We start from the raw sequence: 12500 nt of genomic DNA, 5'->3' as shown, positions 1-12500 counted from the left end.
CTCGAAATAAAGAATCAAATGTCCATTTCTCTCGTCATTCTCAGATTTGAGGTCCCTGATGAACTGCCTGTTCCTCAAGGATTCGATTATTGTGGTAGGTCGATGTCTCGTGTTTCATTATTATAACCAATAAAAATTATGATTTCCTTCTTGTTTAAGGTGGTTCAAACCAGTTTCAACAGTTGAAAGAAACGTTCTTATTAGAAGGATTGACACTACAACACCTAATCACTTAACAGCAATGTTATGGAACCATGTCAAACACCAATTATTGCTGAAACAGATTCGGCCATTTTTGGGATGCAAAAAGTTACCGTGGCAACAGGAAAGTCCAGCAAAAACACCCCATATGTTGGCCTTAGCTGCTCTTATCTCAAAAACGAAGTCGGTGACCCCCATTTTTTATTTCTGAAATGTAATCAGCGTGCCAGAATGAAACTTTCTGCAAAGTTTAAAACAATTGTGTAGGGTGGATGCAGAGCCACCTTACATAATTGAAAATTTAAGGTAGCTCTGAATCTGCTCCACAGAATTTTTTTAAACATTGCAGAGAGTTTCATCCTGGCCTGCTAATCACTTTTGTCCAATAAAAAATTGGGATCACCTAGTTCGTTTGTCAGATACGAGCAACTAAAGCCAAAATATAAGGTGTTTTTGCAAGGCTTTCCTGTTGCCGTGGTAACTTGTTACGTTACAAAAATGACTGGATCTTGTTCAGCAATAATTGATGTGTTACATGGTACCATAACATTGCGGTTACGTGATAAAGTGTTGTAGTGGCAATCCTTCTAATAACAAGTTCTCCTGAAAGTGTTGTAACTGCTTTGAGCCACCTTAAATGCCACTTCCGTTTTTACACCTTGTACTTAATGAATACTGCAACAAACAGTATCATTATTATCGCTGTCGTTTTGAGTGGTTGTCTTGGAATTACTGGCAGGAGTGGCTACTCAATATACACATGCTAGACTGCCGGCTATATGTTATTGTCCTAATGTTATTGCTCAAATGGATTGCCAAGACAGTTCCCTGCAGTTTTCATTTTACATGAGGTTGTACATGTATACCTTCCCATGAGTGCTGATTTACAAACTACAAATTATCTCAGGGACCTCCGCAAATTAGTGTTTTCCAAAGCTGGTCCTTTTTACCTGGGAGAGCTGCTTTCCACAAGTGCCAAGCAATCAATATCCAGTGAGAGATATATTTTTATGTCAACAAATATGGCATTAACCCATTGACTCCTGGAAGTGAGACTTGATAGAGTTACATGTAACTCTTTGTAACGCCAGATGATTTTACTCATCAATGAGGCGCAATTCTGGAGTCAATTGGTTAATGAGGTAACTTGTAAGCCACTTTCACATGAAGGGCATGGGTATCTGGCCCGATGTTTGATACTTTTGGCTTGCATGTTGACTAGAAGTTATGTTTATGTTTCAGCCCCTGGCTTTAAGACCTCAGACAAAATCATGTCTGAATCAGGTGCTGCAAAAGATCCAGAAGATGGCACATCTGGAGATAAAAATATGGTCACCAGTGATATTTCCGAGGAGAAGATGAAAGTTCATCGAGGAGAAAGATATCTACATGATATTCAGGTGGAAACAATCCAAGGAAAATCAAGTAGTGGTAATAATAATAATAATAATAATAATAATAATAATAATAATAATAATCATCATCATCACTTAATTCAAGTCTCAAGGTTATTTAGCCAAGCACGAGGGTTCTTAATTGATTGGGGAGACTGCAAATCAACTGAAATCAGAACAAATGATGTCAAATGTTGGTTTTCGAGGAGAGGCAAAAACCTGAGTACCTGGGGAAAACCTTTTGGAGCAGAGTGGAGAACCAATAAACTCAACCCACATATGGCGTTGAATCCGGGAATCGAACTCGGGCCACATTGGTGGAAGGCGAGTGCTCTCACTACTGCGCCAGCTCTTCTCCTCAAGATGAAGCTGTGGAGCTGTTTGGGTCTCTGTTTATTAGATGCTGATTGATTGGGTCAGTTTTCTTTCAACGACAAGAGCTACAATGTAGGTTCCTTAATTTTACACTAATAATTAAGTTGCATGTAACCAAAACCGATAGGTTGTCATTGTTAGTCTACACAGTCATTTTCCCTCTCTTCTCGGTAATCCTGAAAAATATTTTTGGGTTCTACATTTCAAACTAGAAAAGGAAGCTATTTTGAAAGAAGAGAAAGAAGAGAAGCATACTGATCAACAAGGCAAGATAGCATTCTTTTGTGGAAACCCTATGGTTGAGGTAATCAAGGGTATTATACACATCTATAAGAACAAGTGAGTGCATAATTACATGAAAAAGCTAACACCCCTGTAGACTTGATTGGCCAGCTGTTTTGTGTGCCTGTGTTCCTATGGGCAAATCACGCCTGGAACACTGGTCTAGCCATTTATAATTTTTCACCAATCAGAAAGTCACCTGCCTGCCAAGTACAAAATACAATTGCGACGGGTGGTGCATCAAGGACAAACGACATGGACCACTGATCCAGCCATTCATTGGGAGGAGGATGTTAACCGCACTCCCAAAATGGCTGGAAATTGAGCCTAATGTCCCTGATGATTGTTGAAATTGTGTGAAGGTAACTTAAGACAAAGTTGAATGATAATTATTATTGAAGTAGATATCAGTGTCATAGGTGGTACAGTGTAGGTGATGATGAATGTGTGTCAAGGGCACGTCTTCCGAAATGAGTTTATTGATGTGAAATGTCACATATTTGCATTGTGCAATGAATATGAAGTGAAAGTTAGGAAGGTCATTGCGGTTAGCTAAGAAACTCGAGCAATAAAAAATTGCAAGAAGGCCTGAAAAAAAAAACCCCAGGCTTGAATGGGAGTAAAATCCATGATGTTGCATAATTGAGCTGCAATTGCTCTTCCAACTGAGATATTGAGCCAACTGGGAGCTGGTCAATCATTACAAGTTGAAGTTGCATCCCACTGCCGCCAGAGGCTGCATGGTCCAGTGGTTAGGCATTGGGTTTGCATGCGGTTGACCCGAGTTCGAATCCCATTCTGACCTCTGATTTGGATTTGTTTCTGGTTGTCCTAGATTCAACTCTACCAAGCTTTGTAAATAGTCAACTGGTTGCCTCCTGCCTGTTGGGGTTCTTAACCCTTTGACGTCCAAACCGGCCTAAACTGGCCAGACTAAGAGATTAAGATTAGGATTCAGATTAAGACTGAGATTAGGAGCAATAACTTTTTAGGCCTATGTTTAATCTCAAATCCAACCTTTGTCTGTTAGTATTCAATGTATGGTGGGGTCATACATTTGAGATTAAACATCTTTTTAGGCCTAAAAAGTTATTGCTCCTAATCTCAGTCTTAATCTGAATCCTAATCTTAATCCCAATGAATTAGGAGTAATAACGTTTTAGGCCTAATTTAAGGACAACAACTATACTTAATCTCAAATCCAACCTTTGTCAGTTAGTATTCAATGTATGGTGGGGTCATACATGGTGTTTTGGTGCTTCGTTTCGCTGTTTTGGTGTTACGGTGTTTCGCTGTTTCATTGTTTAGTAACGTCCAACAAAGCTCCAGTGAAATCATTGCCAGCAATGACGCCGAAAGCATACTAATGACCTAAATACAAATCTGGCAGTCTATGACTAAAGAAAGAAAAGGAAGGCTAGTTGCAAAATAAAATGGAATGAACACTTAGACATTGCCAAATGCACGAAAAGTGACAGTAATGACTTGTTACAAATTGGGTACATCATTATTAAGTATTTTCAGCTCTTTCCATCACCAGTGAGATGACATCCTTATCAAAAGGTGTTAAGCGGAGTGAAATGATCTGCATGTTGGGTGTGCCAGCCAAGATGACCTGTATTGATCTTATGCGGTTTGTGGCTCCTTCCGAGTAAGTTTGCTTCATTCCAATAATATTGTCTTAAGCTGCAAAATATGTTACCCACTGTCCACGTAAGTGATTGACCATTGAGCAAGAGCAAAGCTAATCATGTTTTGGGAAATTACGAAATATTATGGCTTAAGCATTGGCACCAGTAAAACAAATAGCCTGAATGGCATACATCAAGTATATCCTATTAAAGTATATGTTACTTTGAAATAACTGCTATTTCTTCAATGATACCACTCATGTCTTAACTTCTTCTTAAGAGAATAAGTACCAACCGTACAGGTATACCCAGTGACCATGCAGTTTTGCCGAGCAAAATAAAATCAAGCTGAGAAATTAAACACATTTTTGTCGATGACATACCTAAAGGTTTTCTGGCTTATTGAACTGATGGACAATCAAAAACTCTGCAAGCAGCAGAAAGTTTCTTTTAAATGATGAAATTTCTTTAATTACTATTATTATTGTTATTTGTTTAAAATCATAGTAATCTTGTTGTTGCACTGGTATGTCCTGCGCAAGCAGCAACAAGCTGCCTTAGCTTTCCATGACCCTTCGTAGAATTCTTGCGGAACCAAGCAGAACAGTTTTCTGCATCGTTACTGGTTTCAGCCCTACATGGATATCGGCCAAATATCCCTCAAATCTGTCTGTAATGCTACCTAGCGCCCCTATTACAACTGGGACTATGAGGACTTTCTTCAAGCGCCGCAAAGCCGTAATCTCAATAGCAAGATCACGGTACTTGTCAATATGATGTCCCAATGAATGCCCTTACCTACATTATTGTGACGGCATTTGTACTCGGATTGTGCTAACTTAGGGAAATCACTCAACAGAAGGTTGACCGTTTCATCTGTCTTTTTACAGAGCCTACATTGGGAATCCTCCTGGGACTTTTCAATCTTAGCTTTGATCACATTAGTCCTTACAGACTGGCTTTGTGCCGCCATGCATATCCCCTCAGTGTGTCTTTTTAGATGGCCCTTCTCCAGCCACTCCCAGCTCTTATCACTCACTATCCCATCCATCTCCCGCAAAAACTGGCCATGTAGTTGTTTTTCCCTTACTTCTTTCATCCGTTCTTCCCGCTTCCTCTTCTTAAACTCCTTACTGTCCTCTTGACAGGTGTTGGTAGCCCTTCGGGCTGCTGTGAGTAATCTCTCATCGCTTTTTATTTTCAAACTGTTGGCCAAAAATATGTGGAATGGAAACAATTTACTCAACTAAGAAATTTCAACTTTTGATTTATTGAACGCAATAATATTACTGTTGCCTAATTTTGGAGCTTGATTTGTTTTCCAGAGAATTCATCGAATGTGTCAAGATCATCAGAGACTCGACACCCAATCAGTACATGGTCCTCGTAAAGTTTCGGAATCAGGTAGGGAACCATTTCTCAGGAAGTACTTGACTGTCTGAAGCACGACCATCACCTATGTTATGTTATGTCTTCCGAAGGAGTGGTATCAAATAGTAATTTGCTTGCTTTTTATTCAAGGAACTCGCAGATGACTTCTACAACACGTTTAACGGTCAGCCATATAATCTGATAGAGGAAGAGGTACTGGTGATATTTTATTATTGCAAGGCTGGCTATAGTTGTTGGTGTACAAGTGACAGCTTATTTTCTTGTTATAATATTTTGAATCTAGGTCTGTCACTTAGTCTACGTTGCAAAGGTGGAAACCATGAAGCTGTCAGAGGTAACACCTACAGAATTTAAACTCGGATTTGAAAAGCAAAACGAACATTGTTTTAGTCTGTTTATGATACGAAAAATGATCACTGAGGCAGTCCATCTCACTCTTTCGCCTTATTCTTATTCATCAACTACGGGACTGCGGCGGCAATCTTTTTCAGTTCTGGCAGTGAACGGATATTCTAGAATTGCTCTAAATAATTACTTGGGATTGTATCGCTTAACAGCTTACTCACATGAATAAATGTGGATTTCTTTTATTTTTGTCTAATTTATTTACTCTTAGGGATAAGAGAGAAAACCGAATCCAGTAGAATCCAGTATTCATAGATTCAAAACCATTGCATCGTGCAACGTCACGAAATAGGAAAGAAAAATCCACCTAAATGTTGATTCTGTTTTTATTCTGAAGGGAGGTAGTCTTCCCTGTGTTGGATTAACTGAACTTCCAAAGTGTCCGGTGTGTTTGGAGCGTATGGTAAGTATACAGTACTTACTTTAAGTTCTAAAGACAAGCGCCACTTGAAAACGGAAACGACTACATGGGTTGTAGTCGTTTCCGTTTTCTCAGAGCCCTGCGGGACAGGCACGCAGACTGAGGAGACCACGACGGGCGAGGAGGAAAAGCCACAAAGACTTTGTCCCCTTTTCGACCCAAGCCCGCTTGCCACTTTATTCAAGAGGAAATGAAAACGACTTCTGCGCAGGCCAGCAGTATTCAAGACAATGGGCTCTTTACCATATATAGCATTCTCAATGAAAGAAATGTAGATATTTGATTGAAGGAAGTGCGGGCTTTGGACGAAAGAGAGAAATCATCCTCGTACTTGTGTTGACAATTTTAAGCAATTGTCTCAAACAGACACCTGAAGAATTTTGGTGGCTCCAAAGGGATTCGAACGCATGACCTCTTCAATGGGCTCTAGCAACTTAGCTATGAATCCACACATTTCAAAGCTCAGTTGGCAGAGCATTGCATCGGCATCGCAGAGGTCATGCGTTCGAATTCCGTTGACACCACCGGAATTGTTAAGCCTCGTTTTCACTAGCGACGCAAGCATAAGCACAAAGCAACATGCGCAAGCGCATTAACTTGTTGTTAATTAGTGTCTATTGTTCTAACAAAAGGTTCTAATGAACAACAAGCTACTGCAGGGGCACCCAACGAGAATATAGTTCAAAACCACTTAGACATAGCATAGTTAAACGTATTTTAGTATTTAGACGGTAGATATAGGCATATTTTTATCCCCTAAAATGTTTTCATCTGTTCGGATTTCCTAGCTGAAAGTCTAGTGATCCGAAAATTATAGGGATCAAAACTTACCTTTTCGAAAATTTCAGCCAGCAAAAAGGCTCCAGAAAATTCTAGGTGACCTTTTTAGGGAAAAAATCGTTAAAAATGGCAATTATACCATTTTTTAGAAGTTCGAAAATCCTAGGACAGGCAGGCAAGCAAGAAATTTTACAACAAATGTTCCGAAAATTCTAGATCTCAAATCTTCTTCCGAACAGTTATTTTCCGAAAATTGACGTTGGGTACCGTTGCGTATGTTTCTTGTGCTTATGCTTACTTCGTATTCTCGTCACCACAGCCTCGGATCAACCCAAGGCTCTGGGAAACTCTATGTAGGAGAATATGCGCAGTAAGGGCTCCTATAGCCAAAAATTGGCTATTTGAACCTTATGGCGCCTGCTCACTCCTCTTGCTAACGTGAATGTACCAATCAGAGACGCTTTTGATTGTTCTTCACGAAAACCAATGAGAAGACAGCTTGTTTCAGTGTTCACCAGAGCTCATCTCTCCCTCAGTCAAGAGAAGAGCTCTGGGGTCGAGATTGCTTGCTTCGCTGGTGAAAACCAAGCTTTAAGGTGTCAATTTGAGACAATTGCTTAAAATTGTCCAGATAAGTGTGAAGATAATTAATTTTCTCTCTTTCTTATATAGCATTCTCGTTTGCCCCAAGTTAAAGATTTAAAATGTTTTTCGTGTTAGCCTATCTGTAATCGTAGCTGACTAAGCGTTCCAATGTTGTTGCACCAAAAAACTGTTGGTTTTGATGGAAAGGAAAACGCGTTGCTCAGCGTTATCTAAACGCCTCGACATGTTGACCAGAATATTGGAATTCCCAGCCGTTACTTGTGGTTTAATAACTTCCCGAATTTGCGAATTTGTTCCCTTAGGCTGCTTTTTCCTATTTTAACTTCTAGGACGAATCAGTTGAAGGAGTTTTAACCATTCTGTGCAATCACTCGTTTCACGGGAGCTGTCTGTCGAAGTGGTCGGACACAACGTGAGTGAAGCCTTATGGCTAATGACAAGTTCGTACCGAATCATGAGTCGTTCCTGTCCTTTGTAGGAGCTAACGGCCAGTAAACTTTGTCCGGTTGCCCCCACAAAGGACTGGAACGACCCAAATCTCACTAGGAACTTACTATTATCGAAACATTCTATGGGACTTGTTAATCATGAATATTTGAATCGTACAGTCAACCAAAAACCTTCAGTGATGGGAGTTGGAACTTATCTACTTTTCACTAGATAAGCATTATCTCAGCCAATCGAGTTCTTCCTTCGGTTGTGATTTAACTGGTGGATGGTGCTATCCAGCCTTTGTTGCGAAAAAACGAAGTATTCAGATCAAGTGAATATATATTATGTCAATCCAGTTACAGATCGAACGTGAACCTTAAATAAGGCTTTTTCTCATTTTACTGAAGCAACATTTGTTTAGTGAAGTCCCTTCGGATTTTTCTCCGAGTATTCCCGAGTCACTATCGACTCCTTATGGACCTGTCAATGTTAAGCCCGAGGGAGGGGTTGGGCTAACGACGGGATTTTGATCGTGAGGTCTGTTCACAAGGTAGGGATTTTGATCGTACGTGATGTCCCCAGCTAGGGTAGCGAGTTTGATCATACGAATGATATTCGACCATCTTCACTTGCCGCCAGGGGTGGGGAATTTGAATTTTTTTTAAAAATGAAAATGTCAAAATCCCCACCCCATGCCCGATCATCTCTCCCTAGGGCTTAACATTGGAAGGTGCATTGTTACTTCGCGTCTTATGGCTATTTGTTCGAAAATCGAGCAAAACCACTGACCAAGAAATGGGCATTTTGTGATTTGAATACGGAACTCAAATTATGTAACACATGTTGTTCAAAAACCATTACTTTAGTTGTCTGTTGTGTACGTGTTTCTTACAATTTTGTCTTCTTTCTCTAGCTGTCCAGTCTGCAGGTACTGTCAAACTCCTCAACCCGTTGATGGAAATAAGTGCTTTGAGTGCGATTCAAATGAAGTATGGTTCCTTTCGTTCGTAAAAAAACTGTTACCTTAGACATAAAAAATCACTTAAGCGTCTTTCAAATGTTCGTCGTTGATTGTAGCCTGGATGAGATGTAACAACTTTCCTTTCCCCACCCCAGTGGGAGCGAGGAAGACGAGAGGCCTTGGGAACTAGGCTGGAGCTATACAGGAGCGGCAAAAGACCGCAGCGAGAGAACCAGCAGGAAAAACGAGTAATCCGCATTTTTTTTTCCACTCGTTTAATTATAGTAACTTTTGGGAAATTACATTTATGCAAGCGACCAGAATCTCAAGGTCAAAACTCCTCCATCTCCGCCCTAGTTAAGGCCGATACGGTCCCTTGTTCCTCGGCCAGTGAACAAACTGAGCTGGGCTCTATTTAACTACTGATCGTTAATTTTTTATTATTTGTCCACAGAGTCTATGGATTTGTCTAATTTGTGGCCACATCGGATGCGGTAGATATCTTCGATCTCACGCCAAAAGGTTCATGAAAACAGTCTTGATGTTTTTTGGAAACAAATCGGCGTTTATGTTCCTGCAAACTTTTTTTTCCAATGCCTTGGATATCACTAAGAGCTTTGCACAAAATGTTGGCTCTTCTGTAATTGCAGACATTTCCAAGAGACGCAACACACCTATTCGCTAGAGTTGGGAACCCAAAGAGTCTGGGATTACACTGGAGGTACAGTACATTAGCTTTTTCTTGGAAATTTGATAGGAATAAATACCAAATAAAGGACACTCTTGCTGGTTAATTTTCGGCCCTGTTAATGGGGTATGTCGAAGTCATTGCTGATAAACATTAGCCGGGGCCGAGACTTTACTCCACAACCATTGCCAGAATTCCCCGTCATAGCAGTATGCAGAAAGTTTGTCAGCGCATCTTAGGCTAACAGGTTTTCTCCCTCGGATATCCGGTAGCTCAGAGATAGAGAATCCGAATCCTTGTTATATGCGAGTCTATCGTTTGCAAGTTTGCCATTAAAGCCTAATGGATCAACCAAGAAACCAGCACTGATGTTACGTAATTACCTATCACTGAAATCTGAGAAAACTTGGGTAAGATATATGGACGACATTTGAGGAATACTGCTTTCAAAATTTGATATTTTACAAATCATTTATGTGTTCACTGGCGCTAATTTACCTCCAGGTAATTTATCACCCTTTGATGGCCAATGTTTCATTGATTATTGAAGCCAAAAGGCCTCCTAGCCCCATTGCCTTTGATAAGCAGATTCGTTTGCCACAGAAATAAAAGGGTTTCGACAAAACACTGACCCCCGGTCAACTGACCCCCTATAAAATCAATGGGAAAATGAATACTGCTTACTTAAGCCTCAAAAACCCTTTTTAAACAGCATTGTTCAGCAATATTTAAGTCTAAGCACCCATTTTAAAAAGGTTAGCTTACATGAAGTAATCGGCCATCACAACAATAATCGAAAACTAACCTTTTTAAAATGGGTGCTTAGACTTAAATATTGTTGAACAATGCTGTTTAAAAAGGGATGTTGAGGCTTAAGTAAGCAGTACATGTATTCATTTTCCCATTGATTTTTTAGGGGGTCAGTAGGGGGGTCAGTAAGGGGGTCAGTTAACCGGGGGTCAGTGTTTTGTAGAAACCCGAAATAAAATGTTATCAATGATGTCAACAGAAAGGTCATAGGTTCGGCTCTAGCCGTATCAAAAGCAATTGCGCTGTTTTTTTTCTGAGTACGCGCGAGTCACTTTCCTCGTAAATAAATCTCGTGGAATGGGCAGTTACGCAGTTTACCCGGGAGTTGTCTCTTAATTTATACAAGCACAGTGCCGTTTTTGCTACCCTGGATGCCAGAGGTTTTTTCTCTCTTAGGGCCGATTTACACGATACGATTTTGTCGCATGCAACGAGCTCACGACAGGCCTACGACATGACTTACGATTGTCGCAGCGTTTAAAGACATGTTTTAAAATGCTACGACATTTTTTCTTACGTACACAACGATCGTAAATCATGTCTTGGGCCTGTCGTAAGCCGTTGTCGCATGCGACAAAGTCGTACGCTGCGACAATCGTAAGTCATGTCATAGGCCTGTCGTGAGCTTGTCGCATGCGACAAAATCGTATCGTGTAAATCGGCCCTTAGAGCGACGGATTAGCAAGTCGCGGAGCGGTGAGAAAAAACTCTGGTACAGGCAGTTGAAAACCTCACACGTGACGTAACCTACCAATCAGCATATTTGGTTCCCACGGTACATCCGTCTTATTTACTTAGAATTCAACGTTCCATATAAAACTTCGATGTCGAATATGAAAATAAAAACTGAAATTTGAAATTTGGATGTCAAATTCCGAAGTATGGCTTTCGATTATGGCCACAGTGGGCACGAGAAGTCAGGTTGAAAGCAATTGAAAACTTGTTTCAACTACTTTCTGTTGCTAAACCAATCAGAGTACTCGTTAGAACTGACAAGTTCCCGGAACCAATCGAATTGCTAGGGTCAAAATCTGACCCTGGGAATATAAAACGGCATCCCAACGGCCTGCACCAGAGATTTTTTCTTGCCTATTCCGTCGCTCTGAGAGAGAAAAACCTATGTCAGCCAGGGTACGTTTTTGCAAGACTACTGCAATCAAAGTTAGTAAACTAAGCATCGTTCTTTATTCAAAGACAACTTTGTTCATCGTCTGATCCAGAATAAGACCGACGGCAAACTTGTGGAATACGGCTCAGGACAAGAGGTATGAAATAATCAGTGGTTGGGATCGTTTGAACCTGAAAGAAAAGGTTGTGTAACTGCAACAGTTGTAGCCAATTACAGGGACAAGCTGTTAGAGGCAGGGTTTGCACCGGGTTATCTTGGAATAAGTGCCAACGAAATCTTCATAATTGTTCCCAAACTTGCCCAGAACAATAGTTCTGAGATCGTCTCGACCTAGCGCTGAACCAGTTTGTAAATTGCCGAAAAACGCATTTGAAACACAACATTACGATCTGCATGTTCTTAAAAGTGGTATTTTCAGTAAATGAAACAACATAAACAATAACAAGCTTTGAAACGTCTGCAGATAAAATTATGGACCCAATCAAAATAGGCCCGGTAAGTTCCATGTCTTATGTCTGGTTGTTGGGGGAAGGGGAAGCGCGAGGAATAATGTCAAGAGCCATAAAGGCGGGAACACACTAGGCGATAAGTCGCTGCGACACGTCGCGGGGACAAGTCGCCGCAACAAATCGCCTCGTGTAACACGGTTAATTTCATGAAAATCATTGTCGCTGCGGCAGAATTTTGTCGCCGCGATCAGTCGCTCGAATTCAAACCAGTTTGAATTCATGCGACTTATCGCTGCGACAAAATTAGCGAAAGCAGCGTTGTCGCATCGTGTTTACACTTCCGGGAACAAGTCGCTGCGACAAAATATAAATGAACCAATGAGAGAGCGTCATATGGTCAGCCATATTGAATTAGAAAACTAGTTCACATTCCCCCTTATACGAGATCACTGCGTGTGCTCCGAACAGGCGTCGTGTCGCAGCGACTTGTTTTGCAAGTAGTACACATGGAGCAACTTGTCGCAGAGACATGTCGCTGCGACTT

The 12500-nt window shown here is 40.7% G+C and overlaps 1 protein-coding gene across 1 annotated transcript in view; it reads left to right on the top strand.

The window, feature by feature from the left end:
• LOC138047186 (BRCA1-associated protein-like) overlaps window positions 1-12500 on the top strand; it is an 18800-nt gene that overhangs the window by 86 nt on the left and 6214 nt on the right. Inside the window, exons 1-13 of the mRNA XM_068893928.1 lie at window positions 1-94; window positions 1444-1629; window positions 2192-2309; window positions 3793-3903; window positions 5209-5287; window positions 5405-5467; window positions 5559-5609; window positions 6018-6083; window positions 7817-7899; window positions 8833-8908; window positions 9335-9402; window positions 9531-9601; window positions 11573-11643. The exon at window positions 1-94 is cut by the window's left edge and continues 86 nt beyond it. Coding sequence (XP_068750029.1) covers window positions 19-94; window positions 1444-1629; window positions 2192-2309; window positions 3793-3903; window positions 5209-5287; window positions 5405-5467; window positions 5559-5609; window positions 6018-6083; window positions 7817-7899; window positions 8833-8908; window positions 9335-9402; window positions 9531-9601; window positions 11573-11643 — 1119 coding nt within the window. The 5' untranslated portion in view covers window positions 1-18. The remainder of the gene's footprint in view (window positions 95-1443; window positions 1630-2191; window positions 2310-3792; window positions 3904-5208; window positions 5288-5404; window positions 5468-5558; window positions 5610-6017; window positions 6084-7816; window positions 7900-8832; window positions 8909-9334; window positions 9403-9530; window positions 9602-11572; window positions 11644-12500) is intronic.

Source organism: Montipora capricornis, chromosome 4 (assembly GCF_036669925.1).
Source record: "Montipora capricornis isolate CH-2021 chromosome 4, ASM3666992v2, whole genome shotgun sequence".
Taxonomy (NCBI): domain Eukaryota; kingdom Metazoa; phylum Cnidaria; class Anthozoa; order Scleractinia; family Acroporidae; genus Montipora; species Montipora capricornis.
Note: the sequence above shows the minus strand (reverse complement) of the source record. Positions and strands in the feature narration are given on the sequence as shown.